The 24,732-nt window shown below is 37.6% G+C and overlaps 1 protein-coding gene across 3 annotated transcripts in view; it reads right to left on the reverse strand.

Moving 5' to 3' along the window:
- The window catches only part of lmbr1 (limb development membrane protein 1), a 211,461-nt gene that overhangs the window by 55,583 nt on the left and 131,146 nt on the right, over window positions 1-24,732 (reverse strand). For all 3 annotated transcript variants that reach the window (XM_059971871.1, XM_059971870.1, XM_059971873.1), the window contains 5 exons: window positions 23,564-23,640; window positions 19,816-19,893; window positions 4,794-4,867; window positions 4,453-4,543; window positions 3,341-3,407 (listed from right to left, as the gene is read on the reverse strand). In XM_059971871.1, coding sequence (XP_059827854.1) covers window positions 3,341-3,407; window positions 4,453-4,543; window positions 4,794-4,867; window positions 19,816-19,893; window positions 23,564-23,640 — 387 coding nt within the window. The remainder of the gene's footprint in view (window positions 1-3,340; window positions 3,408-4,452; window positions 4,544-4,793; window positions 4,868-19,815; window positions 19,894-23,563; window positions 23,641-24,732) is intronic.

Below are 24,732 nucleotides of genomic sequence, written 5' to 3' on the forward strand. Positions count from 1 at the left end.
ATGGTGGAATTCTTCATTAAGATGGAGAGTGTCAGAGTTAATTCAGAAACAAAGGTTCTGAACTTAAAGAAGGGTAACTTTGAAGGTATGAGACATGAATTCACTAAGATAGACTGGCAAATGATACTTGCATCATACATGGCTGTGTATGATCAGCCATGATCGCAGTGAATGGTGGTGCTGGCTAGAAGGGCCGAATGGCCTACTCCTGCACCTACTGTCTATTGCCTATTGTCTATTAAAGGGTTGATGGTGGATATGCATTGGCAAGCATTTAAAGATCACATGGATGAACTACAACAATTGTTCATCCCAGTTTGGCAAAAGAATAAACCAGGGAAGGTAGTGCACCCGTGGCTGACAAGGGAAATTAGGGATAGTATCAAGTCCAAAGAAGAAACATATAAATTAGCAAAAAAAAGCGGCACACCTGAGGACTGGGAGAAATTCAGGGATCAGCAGAGGAGGACAAAGGGCTTAATTAGGAAAGGGAAAAAAGATTGAGAGAAAGCTGGCAAGGAACATAAAAACTGACTGTAAAAGCTTTTATAGATATGTGAAGAGAAAAAGATTGGTCAAGACAAATGTAGGTCCTTTACAGTCAGAAACAGGTGAATTGATCATAGGGAACAAAGACATGGCAGACCAATTGAATAACTACTTTAGTTGTGTCTTCACTAAGGAGGGCATAAATAATCTTCCGGAAATAGTAAGGGACCGAGGGTCTAGTGAGATAGAGGAACTGAGGGAAATACACGTTAGTAGGGAAGTGGTGTTAGGTAAATTGAAGGGATTAAAGGCAGATAAATCCCCAGGGCCAGACTGTCTGCATCCCAGAGTACTTAAGGAAGTAGCCCAAGAAATAGTGGATGCATTAGTGATAATTTTTCAAAACTCCTTAGATTCCGGATTAGTTCCTGAGGATTGGAGGGTGGCTAACGTAACCCCACTTTTTTAAAAAAGGAGGGAGAGGGAAACCGGGGAATTTTTGACTGGTTAGTCTGACACCGGTGGTGGGGAAAATGCTAGAGTCAGTTATCAAAGATGTGATAACAGCACATTTGGAAAGAGGTGAAATCATGGGACTAAAGTCAGCATGGATTTGTGAAAGGAAAATCATGTCTGACGAATCTTACAGAATGTTTTGAAGATGTAACTAGTAGAGTGGATAGGGGAGAGCCAGTGGATGTGGTATATTTAGATTTTTAAAAGGCTTTTGACAAGGTCCCACACAGGAGATTAGTGTGCAAACTTAAAGCACACGGTATTGGGGGTATGGTATTGATGTGGATAGAGAATTGGTTGGCAGACAGGAAGCAAAGAGTGGGAGTAAACGGGACCTTTTCAGAATGGCAGGCAGTGACTAGTGGGGTACCGCAAGGCTCAGTGCTGGGACCCCAGTTGTTTACAATATATATTAATGATTTAGACGAGGGAATTAAATGCAGCATCTCCAAGTTTGTGGATGACACAAAGCTGGGCGGAGGTGTTAGCTGTGAGGAGGATGCTAAGAGGATGCAGGGTGACTTGGATAGGTTAGGTGAGTGGGCAAATTCATGGCAGATGCAATTTAATGTGAGGTTACCCACTTTGGTTGCAAGAACAGGAAAACTGATTATTATCTGAATGGTGGCCGATTAGGAAAAGGGGAGATGCAACGAGACCTGGGTGTCATTGTACACCAGTCATTGAAGGTGGGCATGCAGGTACAGCAGGCAGTGAAAAAGGCAAATGGTATGTTGGCATTCATAGCAAAAGGATTTGAGTACAGGAGCAGGGAGGTTCTACTGTAGTTGTACAAGGCCTTGGTGAGATCGCACCTAGAGTATTGTGTGCAGTTTTGGTCCCCTAATCTGAGGAAAGACATTCTTGCCATAGAGGGAGTACAGAGAAGGTTCACCAGATTGATTCCTGGGATGGCAGGACTTTCATATGAAGAAACACTGGATCGACTAGGCTTATACTCACTGGAATTTAGAAGATTGAGGGGGGATCTTATTGAAACGTATAGAATTCTAAAGGGATTGGACAGGCTAGATGCAGGAAGATTGTTCCCGATGTTGGGGAAGTCCAGAACGAGGAGTCACAGTTTAAGGATAAAGGGGAAGCCTTTTAGGATGGAGATGAGGAAAAAGTTCTTCACACACAGTGGTGAATCTGTGGAATTCTCTGCCACAGGAAACAGTTGAGGCCGGTTCATTGGCTATATTTAAGAGGAAGTTAGATATGGCCCTTGTGACTAAAGGGATCAAGCGGTACAGAGAGAAAGCAGGTACAGGGTTTTGAGTTAGATGATCAGCCTTGATCATACTGAATGGCGGTACAGGCTCGAAGGGCCAAATGGCCTACTCCTGCACCTATTTTCTATGTTTCTATGTTGCAACTATACTGGGTACTGGTGAGGCCACACCTGGAGTACTGTGCGCTGTTCTGGTCTCCATACTTGAGGAAGGATATACTGGCTTTGGAAGCAGTGCGGAGGAGTTTCACCAGGTTGATTCCAGGGATGAAGGGGTTAACCCATGAGGAGAGATTGAGTCCCCTGGGATTATACTCTCTGAAATTCAGAAGAATGAGAAGGGATCTTATAGAAACATACAAAATTTTGAAAGGGATAGATAAGATAGAAGTAGGAAAGTTATTTCCATTGCTAGGTGAGACTAGAGCCAGGGGACATTGCCTCAAGATTCAGGGGAAAAGATTTAGGATGGAGATGAAGAGAAACTGTTTTTCCCAGAGTGGTGAATCTGTGGAATTCTCTGCCCAGGGAAGCAGTTGAGGCTTCTTCACTAACTATATTTAAGAAAGAGTTAGATAGGTTTTTATACAGTAAGGAAATTAAGGGTTATGGGTAAAAGCCAGGTAGATGGAGCTGAGTTTACAGACAGATAAGTCATGATCTTATTGAATGGCGGGGCGGGCTCGATGGACCGGATGGCCTACTCCTGCTCCTATTTCTTATGTTCTTCTGTTAAACTATTTCCATGAAACTTCAACATCTCAATATGTCCTAATTAACCAGAATCCACTGTATTTTATAATTTGTCCGTTAACTTGTTTTTGAATCACAAGTTTATGCTCTCACATTTACCATCTCACCAACAAGACAGTATTTCACCACTGTAAGCAAGTAATTTTATTATAACCCACTGAAATGTATAATACTTTCAAATTACCAGTGATAAGTAGTTATGGTGGTATATTTAGTAACAATGGCAGAGGAACGCTACGCCAACTCACATTACATCTGGCTGGAAAGCAACCCAATTTCCTGACAAACACTAGTATAAGTGCAGTAGTAAATACTATTCTCAAGATTAATTATTATAATTAATCTTACCCAAAGTTCTTGACATTACAGGGAGTGCTGAACTCAGAACCAATATCGAAACACAATTTCCAATAATCTGTTGGACAGAGAAAGCATTTTCATTAAAACAGCTCCTTAAGTTTCTGACTTTTAACTTGTTTAACTTTACTCTGAAGGATTTTTAACAATCAAGCTCCATTTAAACTTAATAAAATATCCCAAAACAGAAAATGACTGCTATTGTTGGAATGAATACCATGCATAGGAAGATATAATAGAAATGTAACAGAACTCTTTATCTCTACACTGATCTAGTATAAAAGCTAAACAATGGACAAATCTGCTTAGTGGTCAACTGTGATGCATACCACCTCAGTAAAAGAATCAAATATTAAATTCAGCAACAATTAATCCTCTTCAATAAAAGTATTAGGATTAGATACCAATCATGTTAAAATAATTTATATTTAGAACTTTAGTCTACCTTATGCTTGTAGCTTCTTATCAAACCTTCTAAAATTTTAAGCTGTATTGGCACCTTAGTAGGGTACAATACATAAAACAGTACTGGTGCTTCATTGAGATTTGCAACCTATCCAAATAATAGACAAAAGGGACCACTGCAATGTCATTACGGAGCTTATTTTATAGCATTGGTCTTAAACTGCTAGTTTATATATGCAAATCAGAGATGGCACCATCTGTCTCAAAGTATTTCTGAAGTTTTAAATCTTCAATCTTAGTGGTGTGCTTTGAAGAATAATGTTCTGTGGACACTCTAAATAAATTGGATTCTATGACTTGCATGCTAGCATTAGAGATACAATTAGTTCAATTAAAGTTACTCATTAGCAGATGTTCCCTTTGAGGAAAAGTCCTTTCACTGGATTTCTATAGATAGTTAACGAGCCTTTCCATCCCAAGCTATTTACAAGTGAATGGACACTATCCAAACCAAATAGAGTACATCCTTTTCCTCCACTACCTAGTTTTATGAAAATCTTCCCATTTATGTTTACATACCACACAAACAAATATTATCATTGCAAGTGAGCCATTAAAGGTAATTATGTGAGGAAAAACTGCCAGCTGTGTAGTAACAAGAGGGGTCACAAATACATCATCACCACTGTCCACCATACCTTTGTCATGGTTGTGTCGTCTTTTGTGGGAGCGAGGACTGCAAAAAACCGGAGGCTATAGAAGCCGACGACAGAGGATACCATCAGATAGCTGTGAGAATTAAGGAGAACCTCTGCAGGATGAGGAATGCAAGGGTTTCATTCATATCATTTGCCACCCCCTTCACTTCCTTAGAATGGGAAATAACAAAGAATTTCACTGAAGTGTCTCCATAGTAACATGGCCCAAGCCTTCACCACTGTTTATCTAGCTCTAACTCTTAAGTAAAATACCACTGTCCCAGAAAACTGCATATAATACTTGTTAACAGACATGACTGGTTTTAAGAAAAAAAGGATACAAAATCAGGATGATTTCAATCGCCGCACCAACAAACCCAAATGCAGACAGAGAGGCTTTACCAAGGCCTAGTTCCTGAAAAAGAAAAATGTTTTTCTCCCATGAAATAAATCTAAATACCCAAACACTGCATTTTAGACATACCTTGGAGAATGTACATTAAAACAATGGCTACGCTTAATCTTGAAACCAACAGGTCAAAGTGAATAATCTCATCCCTTGGAATAGTTGTAAAGGTGCAGAATCATAGAATTTTATTAATTTAAAAAATGAAAATTACAAAATCAGGTGTATCAGAATATAAAAAGGACTGATTTTGTTTTTTTTTAATGAATATTGTTCATTGCGTCAATTAACTAAACTGTTGTTTAGTTTCTAGTTGACATCGGAGTTTGCATATTAATGTTTGCATAGTTTGGATCATATTAAATAACCTGTTTGTAGAATTTGCATTTTTAGCTTTTTCCTCTCAAATTCTAAATTTGATTCCATATTTTAGTTTTTTTTGTTAAGTCAATAAATTAAGTGCCATGTGCCCTCTGAAGTGGGTGCAACCTATTGGTTGCATTTGAATGAGAACTTCATTTTCTATTGATACTTACTGATAAAACAACTTGTCATGTCAGTTTTGTGTTTGAGAGAGATAGCCATTTCCAGCTTTGCCATCACTAAGATAGTGCAAATTACAAACACCTGAGAGAAAGATATGACTACTACAATAAGCCTAATTACTGTTTTTTTAAAAGAGCATTTAAAAGTAGAATCCTCACCTATATTTTTGCAAGTACTAAAAGACTTTGACCATATATAGAACCATCATTCAATGTATGGTAAAATAAAATCTTTTACTATTAAGCAAGCTTATTTTATAGTTTCAGTAATATATCAAAACAATTTACTTAGAGGTCTGTATTTGGATAAACTGTTATGAATAATTAAAAGTTTATGACTGATTAGCAGCACATGATCTAATGAATATCACAGTTTTTGTTCAATCAGTAAAGCAATACGGAGTTACAGAGTGACACCATTTGATAGATACTATTATGTAATGTATTCCATGAAATGAGAAAATGCACTGTCATATCACTGGAATTTGCCAAACAGCATTCAGTTAAAAAGTTTTAAAGTAAAATAATACAAAGTAGCCACAAGGTTATCAGATTTTCATATTAAACACAATTAATTGACTGCTGCCCTTCATGGAAGGAAACTTGTTACTTAATTACTTTATCTGATTTACATATGACTGCAATACTCAAAATATTTTTAGTTGGTCACTTCAGTGACCATTTAATTGCACTGAATCACTGAGAACAATAAAAGAGAACTAAATCAGGCAGACACAAGTAGTTTGTAAAGGCTCTCCACAACCCCCTCAACCACTGGACATAGGCAACACATGACCTTACATCAACCAACACATACAATCCAAAATTGAATTATAACATTCAACTGCTTTAAAACAGACAACCTCCAAGAAAACAGCTGTAACTAAAGAGACCCCTCAAAAATGTGCAAATTAAATAAGTGTATTTATAATTAATATTTGAACCAGATTTATACATCTTAGTGCTGAGCTTGCAGAGAGTGATGGGACATTTATATTAAAAAGTGAAATTAAATCCGTAGTACAAAAAAAGCAGTGAGGTAATGTTCATGGGGTTCAATAGCGATTCAGAAATCTGATGGCAGAGGGGACGAAGCTGTTCCTGAATCATTGAGTGCGTGCCTGCAGGCTCCTGTACCTCCTCGCTGATGGTAGTAATGAGAAGAGGGTATGTTCTGCATGCTGGGGGCTCAACAATGGATGTCATCTTTTTGAGGTATTGTTCCTTGAAGATGCCCAGGAGGTTAGTACCCATGATGAAGCTGAACGAGTTTACAACTTTTGGCAGCTTATTTCGATCCTGTGCAGTGCCCCCCCTCCCCATATGAGATGGTGATGAAGCCAGTTAGAAGGCTCTCCATGGTACATCTGAAAAAAATTTGCACGTGTCTTTGTTGATATACCAAATCTCCTCAAAGTCCAAATAAAATCTAGCACTGTTGTGCCTTCTTTGGAACTGCATTGTTATTTTGGCTCTGATCTATCCAGGGATGTTGACACCCAGGAATTTGAAATTGCTCACTCTTTCCACTTCTGATCCCTCTATGGAGGCTGGTGTGTGCTCCCTCGTCTTACCCTTTCTGAAGTCCAATATCAATTCTTTGGTCATCTTTGTGCTCACCTATTAACTGATATTTGTATCAATGTTGGTAATAATGGAAAGGTGGATTAATTTGGTTGTGCTGCTACACTCACTTCAACCTGTCCTTATTTGAATAACCCACTGAGGTAAATCACTGAAAGTACAAGTAAACCTCCATCTCACATGCAAAGTAGCAATCCCAGACTAAACTTAAATCACAGAGAAATGCTCAGCAACTATGGCAGGGCTTGAATGTCATCATCTCCAACAAAGCAAAACCAAGCAACATAAATGTCAAGATTTTGATCCCAGATGAACTCCATGCCTCATATGCTCACTTTCACTGAGAGCATGGAGATACTTTCACAAACCCCCACACCTCCGACAATCTTGTGATCTCGATCGCTGAGGCCGATGTGAGAGCATCCTTCAAGAGGGTGAATTCACTGAAAGCATTTGGCCCAGGCAGCATACCTGGCCAAGTATTGAAGACCTGTGTTATACAACTAGCTGGAGTGTTTTCAACCTCTCATATGGCAGTCTGAGGTACCCATCTGTTTCAAGCAGGCTTCAATTATGTTGGTACACAAGAAGAATGTGGTAAGCTGCTATTGTCCAGAAGCACTTATATCCACTGTAATGAAGTGTTTCAAGAGGTTGGTCAAGAAGCATATCATCTTCTGCCTGTGGAGTGACAAGGGTTCCTTGGCAGTATCATATCAGAGGATCTGTCACGGTTACCCTATAACCAAGCTGTTGAACCGGTGTGGATTAACTACACTCTCCACAACTCTGAACTGATTCTTCAATCTACAAACTCACTTTCAACGACCCTGCATTTTAAGCTTTCAGTATCTTTTTATTTACACAATTTCTCTTCTTTTGTACAAGGATCTACACTAATTGACAGTCAAAATCAAATTCTATTTCATTGGCCTTCCACTTAGCTCTGGACAATGAAGATGGATACATCAGGATACTCTTCATTGACTACAGCTCAGCAATCAACAATATCATCCCCTCAAAACTGATCGCTAAGATTCAAGGCCTGGACCTTGATACCTCCCTGTACAACTGAATCCTTCATTTCCACACTTGCAAACCTCAGTCAGTACGGATTAGCAAGAACATCTTCCGCAGACTCACATCAGCACAGATGCACCAAAGCTTGTGTGCTTAGGTCACTGCTTTACACACTTTACACATATGATTGTGTGGCCAAGTCCAACTCCAATGCTGAACTAAGTTTGTGGACAACACCACTGTTGTTGACCAAATCACAGACAGAGACAAATCAGCATACAGGTGGGAGACTGAAAATCTGGTAGAATGGTGCCACAACAACAATCGCTCAGTCAATGTCAGCAAAACCAAAGAGTTGATTATTGACTACAGGAGGAGGAAGCTGGAAGTTCATGAGCCAGACCTCATCAGGAGATTGGCAGTGGAGAGGGTCAGTCGCATTAAATTCCTTGGCAGTATCATTATCCGAGGATCTGTCCTGGTTACCCTGTAACCAAGCTGGTAATCCGGTGTGGATTAACTACACTCGCCACAACTCTGAACTGATTCTTCAATCTACAGACTCACTTTCAATGACCCTGCAACTTAAGCTTTCATTATCTCTTATTTGACACAATTTCTCTTCTTTTGTACATTAGTTATTTGTCACTTTGTTTATGCATAGTTTTTCATAAATTCTATTGTATTTCTTTATTTTCCTGTAAATGCCTACAAGAAAATTAAACTTACAATAGTATATAGTAACATACACATACTTAGATAATAAAATTTTACTTTGACTTTGAGTAAAGAATGATAACAGCTGCAGGAAAGGCCATTTGGTTTTCTTTACCACAGCAATTTAGTTAGTCTAACTCCCTGTCTTGTAGCCTTACCATTTTTCCCCTCTTTCAAAACACTGAGCCAATAATCCTTGGGGTGCAGGGAATGTTCAGATTGTTGTTATCAGCATGATCAGTACATCTCACAAATTTTTAGGGAAGGGTTGAAAACAAAGGAGAAAAATTCTGTGCAAAGATGTACCATTTTTAAATGCTGTCACAATTCCCAATCCCTTCAATGGGGATGGAAAGAACAGGAAATTAGATGAATTGTTTAAAACCTCACTGACAAGTTATTAGCATGATTAGTCAGTGTGCACAGCCAACATCAAAAGAAACCAAAACTGAATTATCTTTTTCCAAAGGAAAAAGATATCGTATGGATTAAAAGATATTTTGTTGTACTTAAGAACAAGGATCCTGTCACAACAGATGAAAGTATTTACTGGTAACCAGTCACTAACAACCTATTTACTAAAATCAGACTAAAAAAGGTATTTACACTGTACATGACCTTGTACACTTCAGAGTGGCAAATTCAATACACTTCATGCTGCAACAAACACCAAAGAAGTTGCTTTGATGCTTATGTACTACAGTGCAGAAGTTCATTATCTTGAAACATTTAGCGTTCAATAAATCCATATTTTATCAGCTGCATTTTTTGTACTTCTTATACACCTTTCATGTTTCTTCTGTGCTTCACACATCAGTACTAAAAACAGGTGAAGTAGTAATCCAGCTTTTTGAAATCATATACCATCCTATGTTGAAAAAAAGGTACAAAAAGAAATTAAGATCCCAGTACTGATGGTTAAAGCAAGCTCAAAAGTAAGTCTCTTTCTGTTGACGAACTTCTCTTAACTTTCATGAAAAGATAAGAACATTGTTGGTTTATAAAGAATTAATTTTACAATGGAGAAAACAAAAACTGACAGGTATTATGATAACTTCAAACATCTCCAAATTCCTCAGCATAACTTAGGTACTTGACAGAAAGATAATTAACGTCATTTGTGACATTAAAATACATATGTGCAAGCAGAGGTCACAAGGGTCAGTGATACCCCCCTCAGTACACAATCGGTGATACCAGAATTCGAGGTCAAGTGTTAGGGGTCCCGACATGAGCAAGTCTGGAATTCAATGCCTGCAACTCAGGGTCCTCATTGGTTAACATCAGCAAATCCTGGGAATGAAGATAGAACCTTAAGATCAAATGGAAGTCAAGGCGCAATGGGTGAAGCCCAGGGTCTGCAAGTCCACTGAGGAAGTCAAAGGCCTAATACTTGTGAGTCCACTGGAGGCCTGGAGACCATCTGTTCTGCGGTTAGAGGAATGCATGTCCACGTGGATGAGAGGTAGGTAAGGGGCTTCTTCTGCTTTTGCTGTTGTTGTTGTTTGTATTCTGTGAATATAGTCGGCCCTCCTTGTCCGCGGAGGATTGGTTCCGGGACCCCTCCCCCGCAGATACCAAAAATTGCGGATGCTCAAGTCGGTGGACTTAGGACCCAGCAGAGCTCTGGAGGTTATTTAACCTGTCTCAGTGCAGTGGACTTTAGGACCTGGCAGAGCTTATTTAACCTGTCTCAGTGCGGTGGACTTCAGGAACTGGCAGAGGTCGGGACCTGCCTCCCGCAGTGTTTCTGTTCCGGAAAACAATCATGATTGAAAATAAAGTAGAAATAATAAAGCGATCAGGAGGTGAAACGTCATTGGAAAAGCGTTAGGCTACAGTCGGTCAATGATCGGATCAATTTTAATAGAGCATGTGAAAGGCCCTGCCCCGATGAAAGCTACGATAATTACTGAGCAACACAGTGGTTTAATTATTGAAATACATACATTTCTCAAGTGTCTTATATGCATAGAAAGGTAAAATACTATATACAAAGACAAACATTTGACTAACTGATGCTAAATAATACCGGATGTACCTGTTCCGACTTAGAGAACTTACTTTTTTTTTTCGATTCCCGATCCGCGGTAACCTATGCACATTCTCCCATATACTTTAAATCATCTCTAGATTACTTATAATACCCAATACAATGTAAATGCAATGTACATAGTTATACTGTATTGTTTAGGGAATAATGACAAGAAAAAAAGTCTGTACATGCTCAAACAACAAGTGCTGGAGGGAGAACTTCCGGGTTTTCCAGATTCATGGTTGGTTGAATCCGCGCATGCAGAACCCGTGGATAAGGAGGGCCGACTGTACTGTGAACATGTTATGTTAGCACAGGAATGTGTGGCGACACTACAGGGCTGCTCTCAGTACATCCTTAGGTTATGTTAGTTGTTATGTTAGCCGGCAACGCACATCACTGTGTTTCAATGTACAATTTAGTTAATGCACAATTCTTTGAATTTGTCAGAGTACTCAAAAAATGGGAATGAAGATAAACGTTTCTAAAACTTTGCAAATGTGCTAACCCAGACATGATAAATATTATAGAAAAACAAATTAATGGTAGGGTGTTCAAAGATATCATCAGAGAAAAGTTCTAGACCAAATTATCATCTGACACTGATATAGGGCCACTCATTGGATTTGCAGTCCATAACTTGACAAATTTATTTCAGTGAAACTACAGGAAGCAAAAAACTACATTGTAAGAAAGCAAGTCATTTTAGGATAAAATTGCATTTCAAGCAAAACAAAGCCTACATTAAAATTCTTATAATTTATTTATATAACTATATGGCACAGAGCAGGTCCTTGCAGCCCTTCAAGCCATGCCACCCCAACAACCCTGATTAACCCTAACTGTATCAGGAGGCAATTTACAATGACCAATTAACCTACCTAGTATGTCTTTGGACTGTTGGAGGAAACCAGAGTATCTGGGGAATATCCACACATTCCACAGGGATGACGTACAAAGACTCTTTATAAAATGGTGCTGGAATTAAATTCCAAACTCCAGCAAGTGATTACAAAGGATTTACAAAACATAAATATCATTACATAGGCTCAACATGGTGTTACGAAAGGGAAGTTTATCTTCAAAACAAATTAGAACCCTTCAAGAATGTAATTGCAAAGTCAGTTAAAACCAGAATATGCAAGTCAGAGTAGTACAGTGCAGAAAAAGGCCTTTGCCCACCTAGTCCACGCTGAAAGTATTTAAACTGCCTACTCCCATCGACTTGCAACAGGACCATTGCCTTCTGTACCCCTACTATCCATGTACCTCTCCAAACTTAGCTTAAACATTGAAATCGAGCTCACATGCTGGCAGCTCATACTATACTCTTACAACTCTCTGACTGATGTTTCCCCTCATGTCCCACTTCAAACTTTCATCTTTTACACATGACCGCTGGTTGCAGTCCCACCCAACCTCATTGAAAAAAGCCTACTTACATTTACCCTGTCTATACCCCTCAATTTGAATTTCCAAATGGCAAGTCATAACAAAGCATATAAAGTTTATATCAGTTCATATGATTGATAGTGATGCATCTGCCCCAGCAACTTGTGAATGCAGAGTCATTAATTTCAAAGCTGACATAAATACATTTTTGAACCAGAGTGCAAACCAAGGGTTACAGGTATCAAGGAGAAATTGGGATCAGATCCATTATAATCTTTTAGTTAGGGGAGCAGACTCACAAAGGCTCAGCTGCACAGCTAGTAGAGCTGCCACCTCACAGCTCTAAAAACCCAGTTCTTTCCTGATCACAGGTTCTGTGTGGCTGCAGTTTGCACATTCTCCGTGACCATGTGGGCTTCCTCAGCTACTCTGGTTTCTTCCCTCAGTGAGGGTGGGAGAGGGGTGAGGGAGAGGGTGGGGAGGGAGGGAGAGAGTGGGGATATGGAGTGGAAGAATTGCTAAGTTAATTGGCTGCTGTAAACTGATCTTGATGTATGAACAAATGTAGTGGAAGAATCTGCTTTACTTTAATTTCAGTATTTTAATGACTGTAATAATTAGACTCCCCTGTCTTGCACACATTTTATTTTTCCATTATTCTCCATACTTTTTCACGCAAGGACAAGGATTAGTGGGCCAACTGACGGAAGAGTTGGGGTCTTCCTGCCAAGTTCCACAATTGAGCAGTTTAGAGACCAGAAGCCAAAACTCTTTTCAAAATCCTAATTAGATATATCACTGATGTACATGTTGTGAAATTTGCTATTTAGTGGCAACAGTGCAGTGAAAATATAAGCCATTTTCTTGAACCTTTGTATTGATTCTTCTTCTTTCTTACGAAAAGAAAGTACAAAACTTCTCAATGGGATTTCTTGATTTGATGAGTCTACGCAAATTGGCATATGGCCATCCTATCAAGCCAATATCACTGAGTCATCAACCTAGAATACACAGCTTTATTTATTTCCAGTTCCACTTGAGCCATGTGCAATGAGACTTGCAAATCCTTACAAGATTCAACTTAGAAGAACAAGCTACTTCATGATTCGTTGCTCTGCCAGAACTATTTGATCATGTGCACGCTCATGACCATAGCCCAAATACAGACTACAAACAAAAATTTCAAAAGTGGCGAAAGCTAGTCTGAACATAACCAAAGTTCTTGTAAAAATATATACTTTCCTCAGATTCTGATGAAAGAATGGATTCAGTTTTATATAAAAATGTGGTTAAAAATTTATACGAGGATTAAAGTTAGTAATGCATTCTATTTCATTGTAAATCTTGTATTTTTTTTAAACTTGAGTACACTTTTAATTATGCCTACAATGTACAGCATAGTAAAGTCTTCTTTCTTGAATGACAGTTTCGGTAGACCCTTCCATCATTACCTTATATAATCTGACTGCCTTGCTCTTGCATTGAAAGGCTGGTCTATTCACTTACTTCACCCACAATCAGAACCTTATACTGGTTCAAACCCACCTCATCTCTTTGTGCAGTTTGTTTTAATCCTAAATGGAACCCCCCCCCCCCCCCATTGTTTCATCTGGTATAATGATCATAATATAGAAACATAGAAAACCTACAGCACAATACAGGTATATTTCATATCACTCCTTACTCTCCGTCAGAACTCAGAATCAGAACAGGATAATTAACACTGGCTTACATAACACGGGTGGTGGGCTGGAGATATATCTCTATCGAGGGAGGTGTAAGGCGCTCCTTCCCTCCACCAGCCTGTAGGTCACCTTTGGGCAAAATGTCACATCTACTTATTCTCCAGATCAGTCACATGAACCCATGGGAGCAGGGAGTGGACGGTCATATGATCACAAATGCTGGTGCATAGTTCTGGTTATACAACCACTGACACCAGGCAAACTATTTCTAGGGAGTATTGAAAATGGCTGCTAGGTCACCTGTCTTATAAAGACACTGCCCAGTAGAAGTCAATGGCAAATCACTTCTGTAAAAAAAACTTGACAAGAACAATCATGGTCATAAACCATGATCGCTCACATCATACGACACAGTACATAATGATCATCGTATGACACAAAATCTATTGTATTGTGGAGGCAGTACACAGCAAAGATATAAAATTACTATAAATTACAATATACAAAAAAGGAATAATGAAATAGTATTCATGGATCCTTCAGAAATCTGATAGCGAATGGGATCAAGCTGTTTCCAAATCATTGAATGTGGGTCTTCAGACTCCAGTACCTCAGCCCCCAGTGGTAGTAACAAGAAGAGGGCACATCCTGGATGGTGCTAATTCTCACCCTACTCTTGCTTTCTGCAAGGTTGGCATTTATTTCAAGGGGAATAGAATATAAAAGCAAGGAGATAACGCTGGGCCTTTATAAAACACTAGTTAAAGCTGCACTTGGAGTATTGTCAACAGTTTTGGGCCCCATATCTCAGAAAGGATGTGTTGTCATGGGAGAGAGTCCAGAGGAGGTTCACAAGAATGATTCCAGGAACAAAGTGGTTAACATATGAGGAGCATTTGACAGCTTTGGGTCTATACTCACTGGAATTTAGAAGAATAGGGGGGGATCTCTCTGAAACCTACCAAATGTTGAAAGGAGAGGATGTTTCCAATGGTGGGAGTATGCACAACTAGAGGCCTCAAAATTGAGAGGCTACCTTTTAGAACAGAGGTAAAAAGGAATTTTTTAGCTAGAGCGTAATAAATCTATGGAATGTTCTGCCACAGACTTCAGTGGAGATCGAGTCCGTGGTGTATATTTAAGGTGGAAGTCGACCATTTCTTGATCGGTCAGGAAATCAAAGGATATGGTGAGAAGGCAGGTATATGGGATCCAGGATCAGTCATAATGAAATGACAGAACAGACTTGATGGGCTGAATGGCCTACTACTGCTCCTCTGTCTTATGGTCTTATAGAAGCAGGATGAAAATTAGAACTCACAGCGATATGTTCCTTATGTCATAGGCTAGGTTGATAGCCAAAGTTCACAGACTTATCCAAAAAGAATGGACCTTGCCCCTTATTTCTGTAAAATCAAATAGTGGATTGTGTATTAGTAGGAAACTATAAACTGTAGGGGAGTAGAATTCAAAAAATAATGGGAATCCTTAGACAGTCACATGGATGACACAAATATGAAAGGTTACGTAGGAGGGAAGAGTTATAATGATCTTAGAGAGAAAGGGTAAAATGTCAGCACAACATCATGAACCAGAGGGCCTGTACTGTGTTGTAATGTTTTATGTTCTATATACTTTGAGGAATCAAATTGAAGCAGTTTATTTTAGATTGCGGAATGAGAAAGTATCAATTAATAATCTTATAGTGAAGGATGCTGTGGAAAGAGTGTAAATATTTCATCTCACATATTCATACCCACACTCAGCCTGTTCATATACCTTTGAAGTCTCTTTGATTACTTTATATTTACATCCCACCTAGTTTAATATCATTAGCAACCTTGGAAATGTCATAAAAACAAGAGATTTCACAGATCACACAACAAAAGGCTGGAGGAACTCAGCAAGTCAGGCAGTATCCATGGAGGGGAATAAACAAACAATGCTTTGGGTCAAGATCCTTCATCAGGGCATTGGAAATGTCAGTTTGTTTTACACAACCAAACTGGTGATATGGATCATGAATAACAGTACCCAACTATCACAGCTTGCCCACTTGAGAAAGACCCATTTGTCCCACTCTTTATTGTCTAAAAAAAGTTTCCAAACCATGTCAGTACAATACCCCAATCCGATGTGCTCTAACTTGCTTAATCATCCTCCAGAGTGGAAACATCCTCTCCATGTCCACTCTACCTAGGCCGGTCAACATACAATAGGTTTCAATGAGATTTTCCAACATTCTTCTAAACTCCAGCGAGTATAATAGTTAGTTAAATGACAATAAACTTTACTACAGAGCCTAGAGCCATCAAACACTCTTCAAATGTTAACCCTTTCATTCATGGCATCATTCTTATGAACCTCTCCAATGCCAGCACGTATTTTCTTAGATACACAACCTATAACCCTTCATTTTTCTTTCATCCACGAGCCTATCTAACAGTACTTTTTTAATGTCCCTAGTTTATAAGCCTCTACCACCATCCCTAGCATCACCTTCCAGACATTTGCAACTCTGTAAAAAAAAACTACCTCTGACATCTCCCCTGAAACTTTCTTCTACTATATGCTGTACTACTCTATGACTCCATATTGGGGCTCATTAGCTCTCAATAGACACCACCCCTAAAATGGCTTTGGAACACCAAGACAATGGATTCCGGTTATTTGGGGCATCGGTTAGTTGGCAGCCACTTACTTAAGACAACTCTTAAAGAACAAAAGCTAAGTGAGAAAAAAAGCCAGGATCAACTTCATTTGTTTGGGACATCATGCTGCTTTATTGGGACAGAACAACAAAAGACTACTGCCAAACAGTTTCTAACTCGTGTCAGTTACATGCTCTTGTGTGGTCAATAAATACTACAATGTGCTTAGATTTTAAATAGCATCAGTTGCATTTGTGGTCAAAAATCAGTGAATTTTGTGAATGACAGTTAGCAAGAAATAAGCAGTAAGACAACTCAGAACTGTTTTACTCATGGTGGTTTCAAGCATTCTGGTTTGGAGATGCCAGTAACTCCCAGGAATGAAAATGTAACGATTTCACTACTCGAGCAAGTTCAGAGCAATAAAGAATTTGAAGATATCAACAATCATCTTGAATGTTACAATGAAAATGAAGATTTGGAGGGGGTAATTGTCAAAATCATTTTATGAAGGCAAACTATTATCTGCACCAGATGTTTGTGGTGATTTTGTTCATTTACAGTCAATCAAAAGAACATGGCAACATAATCTGGATGAATTCCTCCATCGATAACTAAAAACGTTTGTATTAGGAACTAATATACAGTTTTATAGTACCGTAGTAGTATTAGTAGTGTCCTAATTTGTTCTGTATTTCATTTAAATACATAATTTGATACTTGATAGCTTTTAACAATTTCCAATAAGCTTTGGCTAGTTAGGGAAACCACTTAATTGGACCAAATGCAATAGTCCTGATATGCTAATTAACTGGAATTCAAATTCATCCACCATTAGTAACCTTAATGTGCTTTGTGGCCATAATGGCTTTCACAGTCTGAAATTCATTTAATTGAAATCCACTGGAGCTTTTCAATGGCCTCATACTAGTTGATACTCATGTACTTGCTTGACTGAGCTTAGAACTATTGAATATAAAATTATAAATATAAACTATATAAAAACATAAGTGAATGAAATATTAAAATGGTATTGGCCAATCTGTAACTACAAGGACAAAAATAAGAAAAGTGACAGAAATCAGCACAAAATGGCTGGTATTGCATTTGAACAGATAATGTTCCCTGTTACTCAAATAACTCCTTATTCTATTCAGAATGATTCTCTTCTACAACTATCATATTTTTAACATATTTTCATCCCATTTAATACCTGTACCTTTTTCTTCACCACTGATGACCGATACACATTTTTCTAAAGTATTCTCAAAATTTAAGTTTATACAAGAAAGGAAGAATATAAATTTATTAAAGAGTCTTTTACAATTTCAGGACATTCCAAAGTATCTACTTCCCACACAGTCAGATACTACAAAAGGTAATGGGAATAGTGATTACTTAATGGAACTTTTGATGATGTTGGGGTATATGTTGGACACCATCTTAAGGAAGAACTACCCCCGTGCACATGTTTTTCTTTGAAATAATGCCACAGGATATCTTGAAAGGCGCAAACTTAAGAGATCATAGAGTGGAGTGGCACAGCCAGTAAAAATATTGCTTAACAATGTCAAGGATCCAGGCTTCCATACCATCTATACAGCTGGTACATTCTTGTGGCTGCCTTGGTTGCCACCCACATCCCAAAGATATGATAGTTGATAGGTTTATTATCCCCTGTAAATTTTACTAGGTGGTAGAATTGGAGGGAGGAGGGAATGCTCTGTGAGCAAAAGACTTGATAGGCAAAAGAATCTTATTCCATATCGTAAGAAAAAAATGAAAATATGGGCAGACAGGCCATAGTTGACTGTCCATCAAAGAGGAACCTTATCCAACATCACAACACTTACTCAGCTCTGCTCCATTATATGCTCATATCCTGAATAAGAACAAACTATGTCTCTGGTAACCTTGCAAACAGTGTTACAAAACCACTTAATACAATCTGCTCATGTTTGAAAATCCCCACACTGTTTGAAGATAATTTTCTTTTTTATTTTCTTCAATCTTTAATTCAAGTATTTATTCTGAATAGCATTTAACAACTTCAGATAATTTAATTCCTACACATAATTACTTTCGATGCATGTAAGGTTATGAAGCTAACAAGACTATAATGCTAATACATTCAAAGTCAAAAATTGAGTTCTAAGTGGAATTTAAATTTACAAGACTATTCCACATTGATATTATACTTTTAAATTAATAATTGATCTCATTGGTATACCCAATGATTACCATATTTAAAAAATTCTATTCAACATCTTAAATGTCTATATTTAATGTACCAAATAGTTGGCATAAAAAGCTTAATCCATTTCCAAAACTCAATTCCATTAAAAATGGCAAACATTAATAAAAACATTTTGATATTGAATTTAAGGTGTCCAAGATTTATAATAGAGAGATGTACCATGCTTTATTATCCGCAACACAACAAAAACAGTGTAATACTTTGAAATCCGATAAAGAGGAACACCTCAATTTACTTTGATGTTTTTTTTTTACTTTTACTTAATCCTTCCTAGAACTAGATAACTCTCGTTATGGCTTAATCTTGGATCCAAACGTAAAAGGCATTGGATGATATAAACCTGAAATAAAAACAGACTAATAATTGAACAGAATTCAAATCCAAATTCAGGTATTTTAAAACCCAAGTTCAGACATTTTAGATTCTAACACCAATAACTCACTTCAAAAGTACTTTACTGGCTCTGAAGCTCTTTGGGACACCCTAAAAGATGTTTATAACAGAAAATGCAGAAATTCATAACATGTTTGTTATGAAAATATATTATATTTTCCGATCATCTTTTTACAGCAGATAGACTAAATTCAATCAGCTGTACATTCAAATGCATCAAGTGTTAAAATTATTTTAAGCCAATTATCAGTCATTGGTAGTTTGATAAAAACAAGTTTCTAAGCTCAGCAGAGGGAGCTTCTTCTCACAAATTGCTTTAGTGCATTAAGAGTTCTGCTTGCTAGCCAACCTCAAGTTACTTTTCTCAACCCCACAAGCTTGAATGTATGAAACTGCAGAACAGAGAGCAGCTGTATCAGTGAACCATACAATATGAACACACTTTGTAAAAGTACTAACCTGAGTATTTAAAATAAAACTACAGTAAATACCATTAATCTATATTTTTCATATATTTATGTTCAACAAGCATCTAATGGAAAGGTCAAACAAAAGGAAAATACAAGACTAAACTCAGCAGAAGACAAATCAAAAACTACAATTAAAAGTAAAAAGAGATCAGTGCAGCATCCAAGTGTAAGGATATCAATGGAATATTTTTTAAAAGCAATCCATTACCTGTGATCCTTTTGGCATTGCAGTTTCATCAACCAACAGAGTAAGAATATTGAAAGCAACCAAGAGGACAGAGATGGCCTGAAAGTTGTAATAATGGGGAAAAATATTTATTAGTTTCAGTAATTATTATGCAATTATAATTTTTAAGAGACAAGTTGGAAATAATACAGAATTACCTTAACTGAATTTGCAGAATGAAAATAGGTACAGTAAATGGACAGCACAAATTTGACAGATTTATTTACTTTAACGATTTACAAAACATTCCTTGTACACCTGCCAGCTCATTGTTATGGCTGAAAGGCAATGCCAATTATAAAGAGCAGGGCTCATACATTCTTGGTTATCTGCTCACTCACACCAAATACTAACAGAGGGACCACACCATAATCTTGCCATCTGTTACTTTCACTCCATATAACTTTTGGAGGTAAAGAAAATTTAAAAATTACCAGAGATGCAGAGATTACCCTCCTGAGTTACGACAATAATGGAAAAAATTATTATAACCGGGTGGTTCAGCAGTTACATTAACAGATTACAATAACAGAGGTCTGAACAAACATCAGAATTCAAACTTTGCAGCTATTGAATTTAAATTAATATTATGGAATTTATGGGAAAAATCAGGATAACTATTAAAAAATTAACAATTTTCCATAAACATGTCCTACAGAGGAGGAAATCTGCCTTTCCTAGCCATTTGGGTCAATATGCAACTCTAGATCTGCTCTCAGCTGTTGACATCAAAGTAGCCACTCAGCTGGACCATTACCACTATATTCAGAATTGGATTGCAACAGTTCAAGAAAGTGCTTCACTGTCACCTTCTCAAGAACAAGTATAAGCAATAAATACTGGTCTTGCCAGCAATGACCAGTGCCTGAAAAATCAGTAGAGCAAGATATGAATTAAGCCCAATTCAGGCCATGGGGGTGCAAGAGCTGAGGAAGATCCAGTCAGGTAGCCAGACAGCATTAAAGCTGGAAGAAATAAAATCTGAAGCACAAAGCCTTATTAAAATACTTAACTGTATGACCCAACAACAGGATTTGGGTTTACACACACAAAATGCTGGAGAAACTCAGCAGGTCAGGCAATTATATATGGAGAGGAATAAACGGTCAGTGTTTCAGACGGAGACCCTTCATCAGAACTGGAGAGGAAGGAAGAAGCTAGAATAAGGAGGCAGGATAAGGGGAAGGAATACAAGCAGGCAGGTGATAGGTGAAGTCAGGTGAGGGAGAGGGAACGAAGTAAGAACCTGGGTGGTGGTATGTGGAAATAGTAAAGGGCTGAAGATGGAATCTAGTAGGAGAAGAATGGATCATGGGAGAAAGGGAAGGAGGAGTGGCACCAGAGACAATAGACAAGTGAGGAAAAGAGAAAGGGTAAGAGGGAAGTCAGAATGGCAAAAGAAAGAAGGGGGTGGAAAGAGAAATCACTGAAAGTAGGAGAAATCAACAATCATGCCACCAGGAGACAACCTAGAGAGAATATGAGGTGCTGCTCCTCCAACCTGAGAGTGGCCTCATCGTGACAGCACAGGAGGCCATGGACTGACATGTCAAAACGGGAATGAGGAGTGTATTAAAATGGTTGGTCACCAGGAAATCCTGCCAGTTGCAGACGGTGCGAAGGTGCTCAAGTGAAGGATCTATGCTTGAAGCATTCAGAATTTTGAATTTCTTCATAAACCAAACCTATCAATTTTGAAATTATTTCATAGTTTCTGACATGCACATTTTTCCATCCACAGGACATATGCAACAGTTTACACTTCACTCTAATATGGCAAAAATACCAGGCAAGAAAGAAAGGTGCAGAAGGTCAACACAAAGAATACAAAGATATAAGGTTTATAGAGAAATCACTGACTAAAAACTTCAAGAAAAATGACAAGATAAGCTATCAAGTCTCCTTACTAGCTTATTTATAATATGCATTTAATTTTCCATTACGTGTTGTAGTAAATACAAAAATAAATGTGTCTCTCATAAAACTACCTTTGTGTAATCACTTGTTAAAAGATTATAAGATTACCCCCACCCTGACTTCCCACATTAACATATTTTTGTTGAATTATCATTGTTACAGTAAAATCCCAGATAAATAGCTAACTTAGTTTACAATGTTAAGTTCAACAATAAACCAGCCATGTTTAACATATAAAAAACTATGTTGAAAAAACATTTCTGCATGAAACTGTAATTCTTTAGTTCACATTGAATCAAAAACAATTTGTGTTGACAAGATATATGTTAAGAAGCACTTAGCCTCAAGTAGCACAGAGCACAAACTGTGTAGAACCGAACATTGGCTAACTGGATGGTCTCGTATTATATCTCAATACTTTTGTTTTCATAAATAAACATAATGGTAGCAAAAAGTTCTATTTATGTTATGTAATGCATACATATATACAGTACATTATAGTAAATAACAGAAAAAAATTACAGAATTTAAACTGCAACAATTTTTCTGTGCATTATTTACAAATGTTTATTTCAATCAACTGTTGTGGCTTAAATAAGGAATGAAACTGATTAGAACAGCATGATTTATTCTGTTGTTAAAGGAGCCAGAAAAGTTGAAATGGTATTTTATATACATCATCCAGCACACCAAGTGATTCTTTTTGTTCAAAAGCAAACAGTACAGTTCAACAGCTCATCTAGCCACTGATCACTTTTGACAAATACTTCCATGCTGAGTAAAACAGGATTATGTCTTCAAAGCTTAATAACATGGTGGCAAAAACTGTCCAGATGCACTTATCAAAATGATCAATTAAATCAAAAAGGTTTTTTTTGTACTTTAAGTCAAGTACAGATCTTTTTTTTAATGTTCTTTCCCTGCACCAATGGTTTTGCACTTCTTAAAAGTGCTAACTTCTTACAAAGAAAAATAAAAGATGCCAAAGCATTGACTGGTACATCATTTGAGAAGACATTTCTAATTTGGCCCTTCTGTAGAATTTCTTTGTTACCTACTTAGTTTTGTACAGCTTTGTCACTAGCAATGCCAGCATTTACTTACGATCCCTAGTACCCATGAGAAAGCTCTACTAAGCCTCCTTCTTGAACCATCTTTCTTGGTGATTTGGTTTATTACTGTCACATGTACTGAAGTACAAAAAGAAGCTTTGTTTTGCATGACACCCTTGCTGGTAGATGTTGCAGGTTTGGGATAATGTGCTTGATATTGTAGATGGTACATACTGTCAGTGTATAGGAAATTAATGGTTGGGGTGCTAAATTCAATAGCAATCAAGCTAGTTGCTTTGTTGTGGATGGTACTAATCTTGTTTAGTACCAAGAGCTGCACTCATCTATAAGAGTTATCTTCATCACCTGTCTCTCTTTCCACAGATTTTGAATCAAGTGAAGCAATGAGAAGAAAATTGCATAAATTCTTGATTAGAAGAATTTAGTTGTTTTTTTTTTTAAAAGAGTAATTTTATTATAAAAGAGCCTGAACAGGCTGAACATAGTAAGCACTTTTCTGTCCTGAACTATAGTACACAACCTATCCATTGATTAAGTTGAAAATGTCATTAAAAAAAAATAAACAGAAAGTGCTAGAAATACTCAGCAGAGGATGCAGCATCTGTGGAAACAGAAATAAAGTCAATGTTCCAAATAGAAGCCTCTTTGTCAGAACTGACTTTGACTTTCAGTTGCCTATGGAAATAAATGAAAATAAGATAAAAGTTCCGAATGAAATCATGAACAACAAAATAGCTTACCGTTCCAGATAATAGTATCAGCATGACAACAGGATAAACCAAATTCCTCTCCCACGCAGAAGCTTTCTTGCGACGCTCTTGAAAGAGACAGACATAAGATTAGATAGTAATACAATTGTAATGTGGTGTCGTGCCTGAATTGTAAACCAAATTTAGGTATACAAAATTGTTTAAAGAAAACAAAATACCTCAGAACAAGTCAATTCCCCTGTTTAATATGGGATAGATAAATGCCAATTCTTTCTGCTTGCCATCTTATACCTTGCAAGGTAGACTTCTTAACATTAAGGTTATTACATTTAAGTCTGTTCACCCTCTCACTTGAGAAACTATAAATAAGTAAATGGAAATTCATACAATTTGCCACCAATAGGTCTGCTTTCAACTGCATTTACTCTCAAGATTCAGTAACAAAAATAGTTGATGAAGGAAATGTGGTTGGGGAAAAGGCATCTGAAGAGGCTTGTAATGATGTACATATGGACTAGTTACTAAAATTGAAATTATGTGATCAAAGAGGTGTTAAGAAAGCAGAGGGCAGTAGAGAATGCCTGCTGTACAGAATGGAGTGGGTAGCGTAGCTATATTCCCCATGGATCAGTGTTGCGACCACAGTACATGCCTGAAGTTGGGTCTTGGGGCACATTTTAAAAGTTTGCCATTGATACAAAAAGAAACATAGCAAGAAAAGTAAAAATATTGTTGCAGGTGCCAGGAGACAAGCACATGGAATAGATACACAGGTGCCAAATGATATCTAAAAAGAAGTGTGAAGTGATTCAATTTAGGAGAGATTGGTGCAGTTTTAACAAGGATCCACAGATACTCGCAAAATCCTTTTAAAGATGACAGGATGAGTTCAAAAGACTGTTTAAAAAGGGATACACAATACATAGCTTTCTTTTATACCATTTACCTTCACAAAGCTATCTGTTGAGGACTCTAGAATCTAGTGGCAAAAGACTATAATGAAATGTCACAACGTGAAAACTTTGTTAACCTTTTACAGATACATACTGAAGAATAAATGTGACATGCTAGAGCCAGAAGTCAGTGATCACACAACAAAGCTTCATAATAAAGTCCGGGGCCATACATTCAAATCCAGTGAAAGCAAACAAGGAAACCCACAAATGAACCCATTCTCAACCATGACAGAGTCCCCAGCA

Source organism: Hypanus sabinus, chromosome 6 (genome assembly GCF_030144855.1).
Source record: "Hypanus sabinus isolate sHypSab1 chromosome 6, sHypSab1.hap1, whole genome shotgun sequence".
Taxonomy (NCBI): Eukaryota; Metazoa; Chordata; class Chondrichthyes; order Myliobatiformes; family Dasyatidae; genus Hypanus; species Hypanus sabinus.